The sequence below is a fragment of the Zophobas morio genome, unplaced genomic scaffold (assembly GCF_036711695.1).
Source record: "Zophobas morio isolate AGI-343-1 ecotype UQ-CSIRO unplaced genomic scaffold, CSIRO_AGI_Zmor_V1 ptg000058l, whole genome shotgun sequence".
Classification (NCBI taxonomy): Eukaryota; Metazoa; Arthropoda; class Insecta; order Coleoptera; family Tenebrionidae; genus Zophobas; species Zophobas morio.
In genome coordinates this window covers 7,130,947-7,151,196 of record NW_026972163.1, presented here as the reverse complement: position 1 = coordinate 7,151,196, position 20,250 = coordinate 7,130,947, and the positions used below count along the sequence as shown (strand labels likewise).

The 20,250-nt window shown below is 34.6% G+C and overlaps 1 protein-coding gene across 4 annotated transcripts in view; it reads left to right on the top strand.

Moving 5' to 3' along the window:
* The first annotated feature begins 516 nt into the window (after window positions 1-516).
* The window catches only part of LOC135143104 (protein halfway), a 36,709-nt gene continuing 16,975 nt past the window's right edge, over window positions 517-20,250 (top strand). Inside the window, exons 1-2 of one of the 4 annotated variants that reach the window (XM_064074971.1) lie at window positions 517-585; window positions 11,316-11,559. In XM_064074971.1, coding sequence (XP_063931041.1) covers window positions 11,316-11,559 — 244 coding nt within the window. In that variant the 5' untranslated portion in view covers window positions 517-585. Of the gene's footprint in view, window positions 681-701; window positions 967-11,315; window positions 11,560-20,250 lie in introns of those variants that run through there. The other 3 variants (XM_064074969.1, XM_064074970.1, XM_064074967.1) reach the window with 3 other exon arrangements.

The window sequence follows — 20,250 nt, the reverse complement described above, 5'->3', positions numbered from 1 at the left end:
TATATACGTATTTAATTCTTTTTTCTAGTTTAAAGTGAATTAAGACAATAATGAATTTTTGTAATAATAAATAAATGTTATCAAAGAATTGAATATTTTCATTCGAATACCACATGATAGTAAGAATAAATTTAATAAGAAAATATTTCTCGAATTTGTTTCTCAAACCTGTTGCCATTAGGCAATAGCCACTCGAGCCCTACGGGCTTTCGTGTCTATTGCCAGGCAACAAGTTTTGGAAAAACTATCTCATTAGGTAAGTGTTTTCAGTTGATTCTCACTAGCTTGTGATAACACTGACAAATCGTGTATTGCATGAAAAATTTTCTCATAAAATGCTACCGACTAAAATGTAGAAGAATAAAAAGCATTAGCACGGATTGTTATTACCTGTGGTTATTACATGAAGTGGGTAATTTGGATAATTCTTCTAATGATTAGCCTTTACAATATCAGAGCAGTATTGATGGTGGTATAATCGACGAAAAAAAAGATACAGCTGATACAGTTATAAAACGGAATTGGTACCGCGCGTACGGCAACGTGTGTGATGTTTATTGCATTTGGTGAGGTGGATATTTCATTGTGCGTTGAATATTTGTTTATTCTAGATAATTATTTGCGGGCAAAATGCGTTTTTAGCGAATAAAAGTTAGTCCGCTAGTCACAGGTATATAAGAGTTAGTAATTTTAAAATTCAGTGTAGATTTCTAGATATAAATTACTTTTTGATTTTCATTGATTTATTTATAATGAAGTTTGTGTATTATCAACTATTTCCTCTGATGTTTCCGTATATCGCGTCAAGGCTGGATCAAGGCCAATGACCATAGAAATGTAACGTGTTGTGTTTATGTGTGGTAGTTAAAAATATAGAAACGTTGAAGTGCTCGGATAGATAAAGTTCCAAAATTTTAATGCTACGTAAATTTTAAGTGTGCATTATTCTGCATGAATCGAAAAAAGGTATGTCAATGTGAGAACATGTTTGCGTTGAGGTTATTTTCTTTCCTGCTGTCTCCATTTTATTCTTTGTTCAAATGTGTTCCGAGTTAAAGTTCATCTAAATTCACCGTCAATTATTTTATGAAAAGTTATAATCTTCTGACCCTCTTTCGGATCAAGACCCTGTTTAAAGCTGTCAATCTTATCCTACGGTACTTTTTGTTAGGACCGTAATCTGATTCCACAGTCAGTTATTTACCGAGACCATATTTTCAGTTGTCAGAAATTTTAAATGCACAGGTAAAAGTAAAAAACGTTCAAAAAGACCAAGACAACTGAAGACGAATACGGGTCGAAACAACTATTGCCATTAATTATTATTACACTGAGACATGAGGGTGAAGACACTGCGAGGATGAGGAGAGTCAGATTTTATGATTTTTTTTCTATTTATGTTGTCTACTTTTTATTAAATAATACAATATAAATTAAAGAAAGTACCCACATTCTTAAAAAAAAGCAACAATAATTTTTGAAATCAACTAAACTTTTTTGATTTTTAATTCGGTATCCCTCTTTCAGTAGATATTTTACATACCTACTCGCCTATTTATTCCTAAAGAATATTATTTTCTTATAAAAAATAATTGTTTTTATAAAACTGTAAAATTGTACATTTTTAAAAAATAAATTCCGCTTTTACCGAGTTTTTGTTTAAGCGAGTGAGACTTGCTCCAGATTGTGTAGAGTATCAGGACTCCATTGTAATTTACTCATTACGTAACCAAAATAAATATTTATTAGTAAAAGTTTAAGATTAATTCTGAGGAAGAGAATTGCTAAATAACATGAAAGTTGTAGTTTTCAAGAGGATTTTAAGTTCGGCTCTGTCGCTCTGAGACATTGGCCGGAACAATACTACCTGGGAAATGATTTTTTCTGAAACCTGAGTGCAAGTACCATTTTCGCGCCGCAAATGTTTTTAATTTTTATTTATTTATATTTTTAATTAATATTAAAATCTACAGTTGTAACTATTTTGTACATTGCACATGTTAATTCTAGACAAAGCGCTCTTATTTTTTATAACAACATTAATTTCTTTAATAACTGTCACATTTCGAAGAACCAGCAACTCCTGATTTTTTGGCTTGACACCCGTCAACGTGTCCTTTCAAGTACGCAATAAGCTTTTATTTCTATTAACCTTCTTAGCGTTACACCAATCAAAAGCTTAATAAACTCCGTTGTACCTCATTTTCGATTATTTTAGTAGCACATCTGTCACGGCGTTTGCTCTCGCTTCTTAGATGCTTAAAAGGAACCTCCTCCCAAATATAGTGCTTGACAAAAAATCCCGGACACTTGAATTTTTTGTGATTACCTGCAATTGTTAAAGATATAACGATCGAACTTTTGTAGAAAATATTCCAAAAAGCGAAACAATAATGTATTCAATATTCGTGAAAAACTGAAAATGGAATTTTTAGGCCTCAAAAGCGGCCTAAAAGTAAGTCTTTTCTGGCCGCAAACATTTTTGGCCGATATATGGTGGCGGCATCTATCCATAGTTTTGCATATTACATAAAGATACCGATATTACCTACTGTTTCAAATAATGTCAAATAATAATTGCATACAAGCTAGATCTAAGTTCTAAGGGTGGCGGTCTTCAACAGTCGCTGAAAATTATATTGAAGATTCATTGTCTAATAAATTGTCGATTGCTGAAAAGATTTTGAATAACAACGATGGCGGCAGAAATAATCCAGACAAAAATTGTGCTGCAACAACTTTAAAGCGTGCTTTAGAGGTTGATCATGGAAATTATGAACCTAGTCATGCTGAAATTCTAAGTGTAAATAAGGAGAATATAAACGTGTCCGAGAGATCTATAAATCTTTATAATTATTCAGTTGTAATTAATCACTTTGTCAACAAGTCATAATTAGAAATTTCGTTATTAATTATTGTTCCTGTTGTTTTAAAATATAAGTAGTTGATATGTACCTATCGTTAAATGTTTACTAAAAATTAATTCATTGCCTATGTTCAGTTATAACTTCTTATAAAAAATATGCAGTAATATCAGTAAATTAAAACTGAAAGTCAATACATTTGTATAGTTTATAATGAAGTCGCCTAAAAAATCTTGGGTGCACCTCGGCCAAAAAGTGTGATTTAGGCCTCGCCTTATTTCTGGTCTCGGCTATCGCCTCGGCCATTAATCCAAACTCGGCCGAAAGTGAAACACTTTTTGGCCTAGGTACCCAAATAGCTATTGTTCTAAAACATGTGGAAACAGAAAAAAAGTGAAAATCAGAATTTAACACTAAACATTCCATGCGTTGTAATTTACACTCTAACTGTGTAGGTACCCTGATTAATATCCGGTATTACTCCCTCAGGTTTCAATTACAGCATTTAAACGTCGTGGCATACTTCGAATGAGGTTGGCTTTTACATCTTGATCTAGCTGTTCCCATTCTTTACGAAGAGTACGTTCCTGAATTGTTTCTGGAACATTTTCACGCCTCCTACTGCGTTTTATCATTTCGTCTCAAACATGCTGTGGGATTTAGATCGGGGCTACGCTAGCCAATTCATCCTTCTGATATGAACCTTATCCAAATAATCTCTTTCCACATTCGCGATATGTAGACGAGCGTTGTCGTGCATAAAGATGAAGTCGGACCAATGAAAGGTGCGTATGGTACAACATGGTCTATTAAACAGTCGGTAATGTATCTTAGAGCTGTTATTGTTCCTCTCTCCATTATTACTAAATCTGTGCGAGCTTCTAATGATATGCCTCCCCAGACCATACCACCGCCGTATTCTTTCATTAAAGCAGCACTGTGCATAACGTTCATTAGGTCTTCTCCAAACCCGTTCTCGTGCATCTGATGATCTTAAATTAAATTTGGACTCATCTGAGAAGAGAACCTTTTCCCATTGGTCGATTGTCCAATCAAGATGCTCTCTTGCAAATTCTAATCTTTGCTGTCGATACTGTGCCAACAGTTTTGGACCCGTTGCTGGTTTTCGAAATGATAAATTGTTTTCCCGTAGTCTTCTAGAGACTGTTCTTGCAGAAACAATAGTACTATGCGAATTTCTTAATGGCCGTGCTACAATATTGGTAATTAACTAACGGTTTCAGAAAAAATGTAATACATGACTCGTCAGTAAAATGTCCGTACTTAACTCGGAGTTTTAAAATACTCGGCATGAAGTGCTTCGTATTTCAATAGGGCTCTTCGCCAGCATTGATCGCCAGTAATGATCCATTTTCCTGACTTTTGTGTAAATAATAGAGATGTACTGACTGTAGGTCTGGCCGACTAACCGACTAGCCGATTATTATTTGGCCAGTAAAAACCGACTAGTCGGCCGACTGTTCGGCTTTGCTAAAACCGGTTTATAAATGCGACAGACAGTGTGTTTTTTTTTCTATTTTTCTGACTATCTTAAAAATTTGTTTTATTTTAATAAAAGCAACCACTAAAGTTCCTTCGTTTTCCAAAAAATGTGTTAAATTTGTTTGGATAATTTTAACATTTAATTTTTTTTAGTAACTCAGTACAAAAATAAAGAATAACACAATTTATGGCCACTTTTTACAATATTTTAACTGAGATTAAGTTGATTGCGCATTTAACAAGGCCATTAGCGACGTCTATTTTAATTTTAATCAAAAAAACCGACCGATCGGCTGTTTAACCGACCAGTCGCCGACTGCCAGCCGACGATGAAAAACGGCCGAATAGTCGGCTTATCCGACCGGTCGCTACATCCCTAGTAAATAACTATTATTGCAAGTTGTGCGGGGCAGCAAATACCCCTCATAAACGGCGTTTGCTTCGTACTTTAGACGAACTTTACGATCCTTCATGTTTGAAGAAGGTTCTATCATTAGTTGATTATTATTAATGGTGGTGTATAATTCTCTATATTCGTAATTGTTAAAATGCATAAATAGTTATTTACAAATGTCGAAAGTAGCAAATATGGCACGAGTGGGAATTTTCACACCAGCCGTAGGCGAAAAACCCAGCGAGTGCGATTTGCACAAGTTATGTACGCAATATTTCCCACGACCACGGCACAGCGCATTTTTTTACTAAATGTTATTGCTATTTTGACAAACTAATTGTACATTTTTCAGATTAAAAAGTCACTATATTTTTAAAAACTGTATTACTTGTCAACATGGTATCAACATAAATGATGCGATTTTAATATAAATTAATTTATAATTATATATTACTGTTATTATTTAAACATTAGTAACAAAATCAATCAAGTATTAAGGTATTATTGCTGCTGTTTATCAATAGCATTAACAAAATTTATACTAATATTGGTGTTTGAGCAATTATTAAACTGTATAGGATACGCCAATGATTTGCTTATATTATATGATATCGTGCGATTTTGATGAGTATTTGCCAAGTTTGGTCGTTGCAACCTTTCTACATCCTGAAGTAGTGAATCTTGAATTGGTTCTATTGCTGAATGTTTTAATGGTTCATCTGTTACGGGATGAACACTGGACGAACGTCGACACGAACATGGCTGATCGTGAGACGGATCATTAATGGCATTCAAGATTTTGTCTGGAACTTGTATCTTATCGGTAAGACTTTCATCTATGTAGTCCTCGGCCACGGCAGTGGATTTCCACCCACCGTTGCGCTTGAGGGCTGTAATCTCACCACTGGCATTCACAAAAATCGTGGGGAATGACCGCGTAAAACAATGTCCAGTGTATTTTTCTGGGTTTGCCAGGCCAAGGTAGCTAGCAACTTCTTTTATTAGTATGTTACCGAATTTGTTAATGCCAACAGGCTGCTGTGTGCACTTCTCTTGTTGATAATTATCATTATAAATGGTTACAAACTCGAGAACAACATATTTATTAACCGAGATCTAACTCCCTTATAACGTAACCAAGCATACAAGATTCGCAAACAATTTGCCCAAAGAAAGAAGAATGGCGAAACTGACATAAAATTAATTAATCGGGCTGCTGTTCCCAAAATTGTTAGTTTCAACAGAAAAAACATAAACATCCCAAAAATAAACAAGACCGGCATCAATTTAAGTGTTCTGTATCAAAATGTAAGAGGTCTTAATACGAAGTTTGATTCATTTTATACGAGTATCTTGGCTTTTGATTCTATTAACAGAGACTTGGCTTAACAAGCATATTTTGTCTAATGAATTGTTTAGTAGTAATTATAATGCATAGCAAGCTCAATGTGGAAGAAATAACATTGAGTAATCCTGTTTCAGAAATTGATGTTGTGGTCTGTAAGGTTCAATACCACAATGACACAATTAATGTTATTAATTTGTATATTCCTCTTTCAATAACACCTGAGAAGTATCAACTTATTTTTGACTATATGGAACAAACAATACATTTTCAAAATATAACTCTTATTGGAGGAGACTTCAACATTCCACACATAACAACATCTGGAAATGTTAATAGCAAATCAGAAGAGCTCACTATCCTTCACAATTTTTTAAACTTTATAATGATATGTACCAACACAATAATATTTTGAACAGTAAAGGCCGTACTCTTGACTTGTTTATCACATCTAATGGTGTCAGTGTTACCGTCAGGCACCATGATCAACCTTTAGTAAAAGATGATAGTTATCCCCCTTGTTTGTCAATAGAAGTAGACTGTTTGATTAATAACGACTGTAAATTTGTAAATGATAATCTGCCATCCAGATATAATTATCGTAAAGCAAATTTCTGAGGTATGTACACAGCAATGCAATCGCTAACTTGGGATGAGATTAATAGCACTGAAGATGTAAACCATGCTTGTGGTATATTGTACAATAAGGTATTTTCATTTATTGAAATGCATGTCCCAAGATCTACTGTGAAAAATTCTAAATATCCGATATGGTTTACTAATTAATGAGATAATAAAAAATATCAAAAGTAAAAAATATTACTGGAAATTGTATAAGAAGACCAATTTTGAAATGTATCGCGACAAAGCAAAAAATTTACAAAAGTCAGTAAAGAGAAGCATACAACGTGAACACAAACAGTTTATCTGTTCAGCTGAATCTGATATCAAATTGAATCCAAATAACTTCTGGAGTTATATAACTAACAAAAGAAAAACCAGCAGAATACCAGGGAAAATGTTCCAAAATGACTTCTATACTACAGCTCAAGAAATTGTTGATGGTTTCGCTGATCATTTTAAGAGTGTCTTTGTTAAACCTTTCAACTCTAGTCGTCAAACAAGTGATAATTCCTGTGATATTTTTCATTCATGTAATGATAACATAAATCAAAATTTGGATAGCGTTATTGGTACTAATCTTAGCTGTGATAAATTTAATGTCTGTGATATCCCTGTCAATTCTGATATTAATGTCTTGCATACGTTTGAAATTACTGTTATTGATGTACGTAAAGCTAGTCGTAAACTTAAGCCAAACTTTACAATGGGCTGTGATCAACTACCCTCATTCTTTATAAAAGACTGTCTTAGCTATTTTGAGGTCGCTCTTTGTGTAATATTTAATAGAATTATTAGAAATTGCACATTTCCCGATTATGGAAAGTTTCTAAAGTGTGCCCAGTGTTTAAGTCTGGGAATAGACCAGATGTTACAAACTATCGTCCCATAGCTATAATTCCCAACTTCGCAAAAATTTTCGAAAGTATAATAGCACACAAATTATACAGCCATATAGCTAACTCTCTTATTCTTGAACAACATGTTTTCGTTAGAGGCCGGTCCACAAGCACAAATTGAGAATTTCACTCAGCTTGTGTCAAATGCCCTGCTTGATAGAAAACAAGTTGATGTCGTATATACTGATTTCAGTAAGGCGTTTGATCAAGTGAGTCATCAACTTGTTGTAAATAAGCTGCACACTTTTGGTATCTGCGATAATCTTATAGAATTATTCATTTCACTATTAGATGAGCGTAAGAATTATGTAGAGTATCGTAGCGTTCAATCATATTTATATGACACATTTAGTCGGGTTACTCAAGGGTCAAATTTAGGGCCTCTTATGTTTCTAGTATTCATTAATGACATTGTCAAGTGTTTTAATTCAAAAGTTTATTTATATGCGGATGACTTAAAAATTGTTAGAATAATCGAATCATATGAGGATTGCCTAGTCCTACAATCTGACATTAATGCCTTATGTGGATGGTGTAATGGTAATAAACTTCAAATTAATAAGAAGAAGTGCGATGTCATGACATTCTTACGGAAGCCTGTGAATATAATACAGTAATGTTCGGTTATAACGAACCTCATGGGACTGGGAAAAGTAGTTCGTTATATCCGAAGTTCGTTATAAATGATCTCAAAAAAATCAATACATACTTTCATAAATTGAACTATGTATTTCAGGATGCAATATTTAAAAGTATTACAAAAATATAAACATGTAAAGATAATAATACAGTAGTACATATAAGAAAAAAAAACTTGATTAATAAAAAGTTGATTAAAAATAAAAGTTGTTACTTAATAATCTCAAATTTTACGTTGCTTCTTGTGAGAAAGATTAATTTAAGAGGGTTTTGGGATCGTTCCCTCTTTTTCTTCTTCTTCTTCGTTATCATCATCGTCTTCACTCTCATCTTTTGTTTGAATGTTGCATTGAACTAATTCTACAATAGCAGCATCATCCAAAATTTCAGACTTCACTAAAATATCGTCAAAATGGACGTATTCTTCGAAGTCGATATCAAATCCATCGTCAGAATTGCTTTCGTGCTTTCTCAGCCATTCAGCCAATAGCAGTTCGTCTTCTGGGGTGGGATTTTGTTTCTATAACGATAAAATATTGGTACCGATAAAATGTGGTCGTCTTTTTCTTTCGCATCTGAAATTTATATTTTCGTCCTTGTCATTTATCGCTTCGTATCGTATCGTATCGGTAGAAACAAAATCCCACCCCTGGTTCAAATTTTTCCTCACACTGGAGAAACCCGGCATGTCGAAAACAATTAGCAATTGTTTGTTCTGATACTTTTTGCCATGCTATACTGATAAAATTGACGGGATCTAATAGATTCACACAAAAGTGTTCCTGACCATTGTCGAGATAAAGCAGACTGGTGAAAAAGTTCGTTATAAACGATTTTTTTTTCTTAAATATTAAAAATTTGGTTCGTTTTATCCGAAAGTTCGCTATAAGCGGGTTCGTTATAATCGGAAAAAAATAACACGTATCTTATGGTACTTCAGTTCGTACTTTGCAAGTTGGTTCGTTATATCAGGAAGTTCGCTTTAACTGGGTTCGCTATAAGTGATCATTACTGTATTTGGTTATACTTTTGGTACTGATATGACTAATAGGTGTGACGTTAAAAGAGATTTAGGTGTCATATTTGATCCAGTATTGTCATTTATACCACATTATCAGTATGTTGTATGTAAAAGCTACAATTTTGGTAACAATTTATTTAAAAAAAAAGTTTTTCCGGTGATTCTAAAGTATGTATTTGTAAATAGAAAAACTGCGTACTCCGTCTACAGATCTAAAAATGCTTACCGGATTAGAGCAGGCGCGACAGAACATAGTTCCTTCTTGAAGAATAAGTTCAGGAAAAGGTTTAATCCATAAATTAATTTGAGTTACCTGCATATTGACACACCTCTATCGCTTTAAATGCTTAAATGCAAACTCACGATGAAAAATAACAGGATAACGTCGCTTCGACCACCATAAAACATACCATTAATACACTTAAGTAACGAACAAAAATATTGGCAATGAAAAAGTAATTAGGACCCGAATTGACCTGGAAGAATGGCTTAACACCCAGTAGTTCCTCCAAATTATCATAAAACCCAAACCTTTCACCGTTATTTGAAAGTCAGGACAATATTTGCAATATGATTCATGAAATTTCGTCTTTCTAGATAAATGCCGATAGAATGACAATATTTTTTTTTCAAATTAGCACAAAAATTGATAAAAATGCAAAATATGCACCCGTTACGTGAAATATGCAGCAGAAGGCAAATATATCCAAATATGCAATTTTTTTTATAGCTGTATTCATTTTTAATTAGCATAATTCGTTCACATATTAAATATCAAGATTTATATGCAAAAAATAACGGATATGCAAATTTCATAAAATCCGCTCTCTAGTAATAATATTCTAGTATTTACGTCATTATACCGTGTAATCAATTTAAACAACAAATTAAAGATACAGCCTGATTTCGAAATATGTGCAATAAAAAAAATGGGGAATAGGTCACAATAAGATTATTGCACTGTGTAAAGTTCACGTCCCTATAAGTGGTAGCAATGTCTAGAAAAAAATATTTGAAATTAAATATAAATTGTTATACATGCCGCTGGTAGTATTTCTTGATCTACTTCTTTCAATGAATGGCACAGAACGACGCGGATTAAGAACCAAAAAAGTGACTGATAAAATACGTGCAAAAACACGAAAAGGGTATGTATCATCGACCGGTCGGTCAAGTTGGTTTATGGTGAATTTTTCTAATTCAGAGTGTGTTGATATGGTAATGCTTTATGCTTTATGGTGTATAATTTATTGCAAATGGTTGCTACAGCAGTGTCGTGAACGCCCTAACTTTTTAAAGTGCATTATGTTTACGGATGAAGCAGGATTCACTCGCAGTGCTGTTTTCAACAGCCACAACACTAACATTTGGTCCGATGAAAATCCACACGCCTCTCAAGAAGTACGATTTCAACGACGGTTTTGCATAAATATCTGGAGCGGTATCGGTTGGATGAAACAGTTAGTTTTCACCATTTCTTGTAAAAAGGCAATAGCAATCTAAGTTGCTCTTATTTTTGTTTTAATAAAGAATGTAAAAACGTTGTGGCAAGAACCAAACAGCCGTCAGAATCAAAAGTCGATCACCATGGAGCATTACCAAAAATCGGTCCTTCTCACAACACCACCATTTGTTTCTACACTGAATAATCTTTCGCGATGACCTTTAACAATGAATGAATGCATGAATGAACGAATGATAAGCAGCAAAAAGTCGGTTTTATTTTTAGTTAAAACTGAAAGTGTTTACATTGTTTTTATTGGAACGTTTTGCCATTCATTGTTTAAAAGCTGGATCAGTGACTTCGTATCGAGGGTGGTTCATGGGGGTTTTGCCCCATTCTATTTTTATACTGTTTTTTCTATATTTCCACACTACTACGGCACGTGATGTCATGGTTAAAATTATTGCATATATTTCGAAATCATCCTGCATAAAGATTAAGGTTAAATTGTTAAAGGTTCAAAAATGTAGATCATAGACTTTAATAATGAATTAGGCTTCTGTTATTAACATGTATGCTTTTTAGATGTCAAGGGTGGCAATTATTGTAATATGTTTCGTGACTATACAATTGTCATGGTGTCGTCTAGATGACGATACTCTTTCATCTCTAAGAACTAATTGTGTTATTGGACACTGTTTCCATCGGGGTGTAGAAGACTGTCCTAGTCCAGAAAACAAATGCAGATGTCAGAAGCTACAGTGCAAAAACGCCGCAGTCTGTTGTAACCTAAATAAATTTCAACTGAAGGAAGAATTAGCATGTGCAAGTAAGTATTTATATTGTCTTTTATATTGCAATCGGCGAACAGATGCAGTAATGATAGCGCGTGATCACTGATCAGTCAACGGCAGAAAGGTCATTCACATACAGCTAGCATGCGTAACATAACACAAAATACACTGAATACAAAAAGTTGATCGAACTTCAACTAAAGCGTGCAAGGTTAATAAAGAAGACAAAGTTGCCTAGTAACTAGAAAGATTGGTTCAAGGTTACTTCGACAGAATTTCCCTCGCTCTGAAAAATCATACAAAATTTTTGTTTTCTAATAACCTTTATATAGTAAAAACCCAATGGTGTAAATGACACTTCGAAACCTGTGCGCATCGGGGGCGCAAAATTCCAAGGGGGTGCCGTCGATAGATATAGATACGAACAATATGAAATATATTCAAAGCAAATAACCAACGGGTAAGAGTGTATTATTATCAGTATACATGATCAATTTCGATTTATTTATGTTTATACATCTAAAGAATGTCATGTAGAAATTTGTTTGATTTGAATGAGTTGTCTCCTCAAAACACAAGACTAAAATGATTAATTAAGCCACAATGGACCAAAATATGTATTTTGAATATGATTATTGTTCTTATGTGATCATAATTAAATAAAGACCTGGGTATTCTCATATTTTTTAGAAATTGAGGTTCGTAATTTGATCAATAAAAAATTGGTCGAAGGCTATAAGTATAATCGCGACATAAATAACACCCCCGCAGCCTCTGCGCCGTTTGGACAATGTAAACTATATTTGAAATACATAACTAACGGAATAAAATGTCCAGCACTAGGTAATAGCCACGGTTGTAGAATAGATAAGTTTGTACACTAACGGCTTGGGATGACGACGCTTCATGCAGTTCCCTATATCCATGGGAAGTACGCGTACATTTAGTGCCTCTACCCTGTCGTGTGGAAATCATTCTAGTTACTTTTGGGGATTTTTTTTAGAGTGCTTTGTATTATTCATCTCAGTTCGCTAGAAATGACTAAATCTAGTATCCTTATTTTTTGAGCTATGTAGAGTGTGGTGCAAAACGGAAGGGGCCATCACGTGGTCTGTCCATAGTGTCAATTTATTTCGGTCGAGTTCATTGTTCGTTCGAATGGAAGAACGTCTTTGCAGTGGCGTACACCCAAGCTCACATTATATTATGTGTGCCACATTTAATAAATAATAGTAATTTTTTTAAGAATGTGATTATATAATTTAGATTTTCTGTAATCTTTGAAATTCACAATGATTTTTTGAAAGTACACAATATTTACTGTAACTACGTAACCTTGTTATGTTTCAATTGTTGCGCCACTGTGGTTTAAAAGCCACGTATCATAAGTCCCGCCCCTGATCCCTTTCATTTTGCATTTGACTTTAATTGTCGACACCATTTTTCCAATTTAAAATCGGCTTAGAAGTGTCAAACTCAATGATTAATTTTTCATAAAATGTCAGTAATGTCAGTCTAAATAAATTTAAAATTTAAAAATGAATTAGTTTTTCACGGTGCAAAACATTTTTTCTCCAAATTCTTAAAGTTCACGGTAGTATGGCTTTCATTTACTCATATACAAAACTCACTTGACATACACCGTGTAAAACTTTTACGACTTTTAAGCCAAACCACCCATAAGTCAAACTGGCTATTGTAAGCTTTATGGACCCAAACCGCAAGGATTATTACTGTTCATTGTTGCCATAATGGAGCTGTAAAGTTTTATTAGGTATATGTGAACTGAGTTAAGTTATACAATTGCCATTTTCATTTATAAGAATGCTTTGGCTTAAACCACGTAAGTCATAAAAATTTTACAAGGTGTATGTCCAGTGAGTTTTGTATAAATGACGAACAATCTTGTGATGATATGTGCTTGTTACAAAAGGCTTTGAAATGCACCAATCCTGTAGGATTGTACTGACAATGGTACTTTGCAAGGTGGATCGTTTCATATTTCTTAAACCCTAAATAATGTAACAAATATTTTTGGCATTTTAAAAATTTGGCACCACCTCTTAAAAGGCCGCCAACCTTTAAGTTTTAGTGATTACAATATATCTGAATGACATAAAAAATACTGTTGGTCATTTCTAGCGATCTGGAATCCTTAATAAATGGCAATTAACAATACAAAATCTTTAGATGACATTTGATAGGAGTCATTAAGTACGATTTTTTTTTTATTAATTAATATCGATTATCAACATATGTCCATAGGATCTGTAGTTGCTTAAAGTCACTAGATCTATTATTACTTTTAGAAAGTACTGTAAATTGCCTGTGCCCGGAGGTCGATAGAGAGGAACCTAAGCTATGTGCTAGACAAAGATAGCGCGAGACTAGTCATTTTCATTACCAAATGTAGGAACTCTCAAAGAAAGTTTGCACTTTACGATTTGAGGTTACGATAGATTGTACCAGAACTATCGAGTCAACGGGCCGGAAAGAACACAATGCCAGCTCTGATTCCAGTCACAAAACTAACTCCAGCTCTATACAACTAGTAATTAGTGTCACCGGAAACCGGCAGACAGTCGTGGAGGACGTGTTACCAGCAAGAAAATTGACAGCCAAATGACAGTAACAGGATCGCCATACTGGAAGCAAAAAATATCTGCTGTCAAAAACACGGAGCGTAAGAAGGACAGAAATATATTTCTATTTCATAAAAGTTACTATTTGCCATACATTTTAAGATTGGATCACATTATAGTCACTTGGTCCCTTAAAACCAGGCGACGCGGTCGGCGATTAGCGTCGCTGACCACAGGGATAAACGGATATATGCTAGTGTATCAACCTATCTATTCTACAACCGTGGTAATGGCAATTTGAAACTCAAGCGTTTATTTATGTTTATACAGGGTGTCTCAGAAATAAGTACATTAATTTTAACCAGTACCAGAACTCGTGAAACGGAACAACTTTTTTATCTAGCATTTTTTCGAAAACTCAAGTCAAATTTCGAATTTTCCCACCCATATATTCACGAGCCGTCTATGTTCACCTTAAATAATAACTTAAATAATAACAACACTACAACAATGAAGAAGGTACCCTAGCAACTGTTTTGACACTGGCAATCATTTTTATGTCAATGTTTTTATTAAACGTTGTCTCTTTAAAGTTTGTTTGGCACAGATTTCTAATTTATACACGAAATGTGTTGAAATGGCTTTGTTTTCAAATCTGGAATGCACCGATATCGTTTTAACGTACGGTGAAGCTCGGGGAAACGGCACTCGCGCCCAACGAATTTTTTCAGAAAACCTCCCAAATCGTCGTCTGCCAAATGTGCGCAGTGTTAAGAACGTTGTGGCATTTTCGAGAGTACAGATCTTTTAAACCTGCACCTCAGGATAGGGGTAAGTTACGTAGTAATAGAGTGGCTAATATTGAAGAGGTTGTTTTGAAGAGTATCGAAACTCGACCGGATACTAGCACGTATCACTGTCTAGTGTGATGTATCGGAGAGTGGTACTTGAAGGATACTCAAAGAACAAATGTACCCCTTTCAGGACCAGAAAGTTCAGTTATTGAAACTAACAGACTTACCACGTAGGCAAAACTTTTGTGAGTGGGTTAATAGGAAAATAAACGAACAAGCAAATTTTGTATTTCTTATACCATCAACTGATGAGGTCGGTTACACGAGGGAAGGTGTTCAAAACCCACATTTGGGCCGATGAAATTCCTTACGCCATTAGGGAGCAGGATTTTCAATTTCTCTCTAAATGTTTGTCACATTGACAAGATTAGGAAAATACGTATCCTAGTAACTGTTTTTGACCATAAATTATTAATTCTAAAAATTATTAGTGTCCATAGGTGACTGAGGATCCATGGGCGGGTAACCTTAATTGGGATATAACTTTAACAATTTTTAACTTGATAATTAAAAAGTTCTTGACAAAACTCTACTAAAAAAAGTTGTTGATTTCAATGAGCTCTATAACTGATTAAAATTAATGTACTTATTTCTGAGACACCCTGTATGTACATTGAAAGAGTGTCAACATAGAAATTAATTTGATTTGAATGAGTTTGTCTTCTCAAATCAGAGCACTAAAATTACTAATTAAACCGCAATCGAACAAAATGTTATGAATATTATAATTCTTATTTTATCATTATTATACAGGTGTCCCAGAATTCGCTCCATTCCCGTGAATGACATGTTCCCTCTGTCCCGAACATTGCCGTAATTCGCAAAAAGAGTTGTCCTCCAGGCTTTAACCGTGTGAGAACTGGAAGGCGATTAAGTTGACCAATAGAGAGGCTGCTTTTATATCCGAACGTTTCTATGTTCAAAGTTACCTATGCCAAGGACAAAAAATTAGTCTAAAGAGTTTAGACAGTACTTCCCTCGCTGTCGGAAACGTGACGACGGCATGCCTATTATGTTTTTTTTTCTCATCAACATGTTTGCAAGGTGACGTATATCAGTTTGGATATAGATGTAGTGTAATACTAAAAAAAAAAAAAGGGCTAGGCGGTTGAAATTTATGCTCTGCGTATGGGCCACGGCAGACCAGTGACTCGCAACCGATGTTCCGCATCGCGACGAAAATTATAGTAGAAAGGTTTCTGTTGTATACAATAAAATTTTACAATGTCATTACAAGGGATTGGCTAAGCTGTTCACTCACTGAGTGTTCCACCGCCTTGGCATGCGCCGCTATTGTTCAACCAGAAGAAGGGTAGCTAAGAACCGTTCGGGTTACTGGTCTTCCACTTGTCCGGTTTTCAAATTACAATTTATGGTGGGTATGAACCGCTGTGAAGTTAACTGGCTTAAACCACCATAAAATTTTATTGTATACAATAGGAACGTTGTCACTGTATGAGAAAACTAACGTAACTGAACGTCAGTTGATGATTTTAAAATCCATATCCAAGACATAATAATAATATTTTTAATAATGTGTCGGTCTCGCAGAAAATAAAACTATTTGATCAATAATAAATTGACTGATTCATTAATTTTTTTGAGTCACCTGTTCAAGCAAATCAAAAAAATATGAATGCAATGATTAAAAGTCTGTTCATATTTTGCACATTTGCGAAAGAATTTATTCGGCAAAATTTTGAGGTGCCGTAATCAATTTTTTGGGGTTGATAAACACATACATTTTCATTAAAAAGTTACCATGCTTACAATAACTTCAAAACGTCAAGATTTCAAAGTATTCAGTTTTGCAAGTCTTGCTTTAATCAATCAGATAAATTGACTCAGTCGTTAATTTTTTTCACACACCCCGTATAAGCAAATCTAAAAAATATTTATGTAGTGATAAATCACAATTATAGACTCATCATACTTTGCACAATTTACATTTAAGATAGCATTTTTTCGGAAGAATTTTGGGGTGGCATGATCAATTTTTTAGGGGGGGATGAGCAAATATATTTTGATCAAAAATTTACTTATGATAACTTTTAATAATCTCCAAGATTTCAAAGCATTTGGTCTTGCAGTTCCTGATTAAATCAATCAAATAAATTCAGGCATTCATTAATTTTATTTGAGTCACCCTGTATATGCAAATCCAAAAAATATGAATGGAATGTTAAATCCCAAGTATTGTCTCATCATACTTTGCACATTTAAGACAGGATTTATTGACCAAAATTTTGGGGTGACGTCATCAATCGGCCCAGGACTTTCGGAGATTATCTGTCTAATAAAAGCCGGGACGGCAGACAGACGGAAACAGGAAACCTATTTCTTCGTCCTCAAGGGTCATGATAGTGCTTGTACTGTAGATACCGAAGAGCAGGTATTAGAAGTCATTTTCTTAGAGCCCCGTGAATAATGTGTTGTTCTTTTTAACGAAATCGAAAATGAGTGCATTTTCAGAATTCACTATACATCATATCCTTGATATTAAGTTTATCGTTATTACTAAAAAAGAATACCACATGGCCATTAAAAGAACGTCATTAAGTGTACTAAAACATAAATATCGCTTTTGATTAATCGGTCCTTACGATTTTCGATAAACAGTATCAATTTTTTCTCAACAGCTTTGTTGCTGATATAATCTAAACAACGAAGAAAGAGACGAGACTCGATTTTTCTGGTGTATTGAGATCATAGGTATCTGCTGTGGTGTCAATCATATGGGGAAGATAATGAAAACGGAGACTTATTTAAGAATAATATTCATGTTGCACATAATGATTTAAAGCAGTTTCTTTAAAGTTGTGGGTACTTTTTAGAGATTGGAAAGGCACGAATAAAAAATATAACAAAAATCATTTAAAGTCATCATTTTTATTGTTTTAACGTTTTTCAAATGTGAATTACAGTAATTCTCGTTGATTCAAGTTCAAAACAATAAAATAATCGTTTTCAAAACCCTTGGTGCGTGCGTACGAAAATTTTTGTTTTTGTGCTAGGAAGCGAATACCGTGAAAATAGTCTATTATGTTGAACAAGATACTTTCATTGTTATGTCTTATTCTCGCAATGGGACATTCGTAAACTGAGAGTGGGTGCATTCTGTAACCGCTTGCAACCAGTTATACAGATGCGTATGGCATTTATCGTGAGTCCTTGAGCATTTAGTAAAGTCTAAAACCGAGAGGCGGCACGTTTCCATGACCTACTTCGACCCTATAATCATTATAGAAATCCTATACATACAAAATTTGACAACAATCGGCTCAGCAGTTTCGGGGCTTACGTGTCAAATTAAAGTGGATGCAGACATCAGACAGGCAGACAGACGGAAACGGTAGACATTTTTTTTCGTACTGTATGGGCAATGAAACGTCGCGAAAACATGAAAATGGCAATTCATCCGATGGACTGGGTTACTATACTTTCGTAGCTTTCGGTCGGGAAGTAGTGGGATAACGCGTCATCAGGCGGACGGCGGACTCGCGTGATGTGTGCAGTCAGCTGTTGCCGTGTTGCCGGTGTTTGGTTGGTTCTACGGTTGGTTCGATCGTTTACAATATTATTATTACGAGTTTTACTGCAGAAGTTGTAGTTGATTGTGTTAATTGTGTTTTGCTAGTGTACATTTGTTTCTGGTTCGTTAGTTCAAGTTAGTTTTTGCTAAAACACCACCCACTGCAGCCCCGTAGCTAGAAAACTTATTCAGGGGGGGCAAGTTTGTCGACAGAGGGGCTTCATGTAAATATACAGGGTGTCCCAGAATTCGCGCCATTCCCGTGAATGACATGTTCCCTGTCCCGAACTCTGCCGTAATTCGCAAAAAGAATTGTCCAGGCTTTAACCGTGTGAGAACTGGAAGGCGCTTAAGTTGACCAATAGAGAGGCTGCTTTTATATCCGAAGTTTCTATGTTCAAAGTTACCTATGCCAAGAACAAAAAATCGGGTAATACTAACTAAAGTTGAATGAATTTTTTCCGAATCCCCCTCCGTCAACAAAAAGAAACAGAAGTGTGGTTATAAATTTAATCATTTTGACAATTGTTTGTCATAAACTGTCACGAAGTTCATCACTGACCTGAAGAGACGCTTCTACGCCAAAGATGACTGATTAATGTACACAGAGACGTCAAGGTTTAGTTTGAGGCAAGTAGCATGGGACAGAAGTTATTTCTGCTGCCATTCTAGTTAAATTGTGTTTAACTGGGCTGTACATGTCATAAGAGAAGCTGTTTCATTTCATCGTAGGCAAATAATACATTTATTACTGTTCTACATAGTGTAGATACCGAAGAGCAGGTATTAGAAGTCATTTTCTTAGAGCCCCGTGAATAATGTGTTGTTATTTTTAACGAAAATTAGTACATTTTCAGAATTTACTCTGCATCATATCCCTGATATTAAGTTTATCGTTATTTCTAAAAAAGAGTACCACATGTCCATTCAAAGAACGTTATTTAGTGTACTAAAACATAAATATCGCTTTTGATTAATCGGTGCTTATGATTTTCAATAAACAGTATCAATTTTTACTGAACAGCTTTGTTGCTGATACCTAATCTAAGCAACGAAAAAAGAGACGAGACTCCAGTTCTCTGGTGTATTAAGATCATAGGTATCTGCTGTGGTGTCAATCATGTGGGGAAGATACTGAAAACTGAGACTTATTCAAGAATAATATTGATGTTGCACATGATGATTTAAAACAGTTTCTTTAAAGTTGCGAGTACTTTCTAGAGAGTGAAAAGATACGAATAAAAATTATAACAAAAATCGTGTAGTTGCATTTTTTTTAAGAACAATACAAACTATAAACAAATCAGTACCAATACCACTAAGTCACTGATGTCTTATTCATACTAGTATAAAGAATATTTGGAAATGATGTTAATTTATGGAGAATGTAAACGCTATGCAGCCACTGCTGTGTGCGAATATACAGGTCTTTTCCCCAATCATCGGCTCCTTGACCAGCATGTGAATATTTAATGCGCACAATTGGCACTTCTGGGCAAACGAAAATCCACATTTAGCTAACGTGAGAGCATATCAAGAGCAATACTATTAATCTATGGGCCGGAATCGTTGTACTGTAACGTTATTAAACAATGTGCTCAAAATGATCACCATTAACTTCAATGCCAGTTCTAGCTCGTCGCATTATGTTGTGTTGTATATTATTTAACATAGATAGATAGACTCTTTTCAATGTTCGCCGTGCAAGTATCGAATTATGTGGAGGAGCGCCGTTGTGCTGAAACCACATATTCCGCC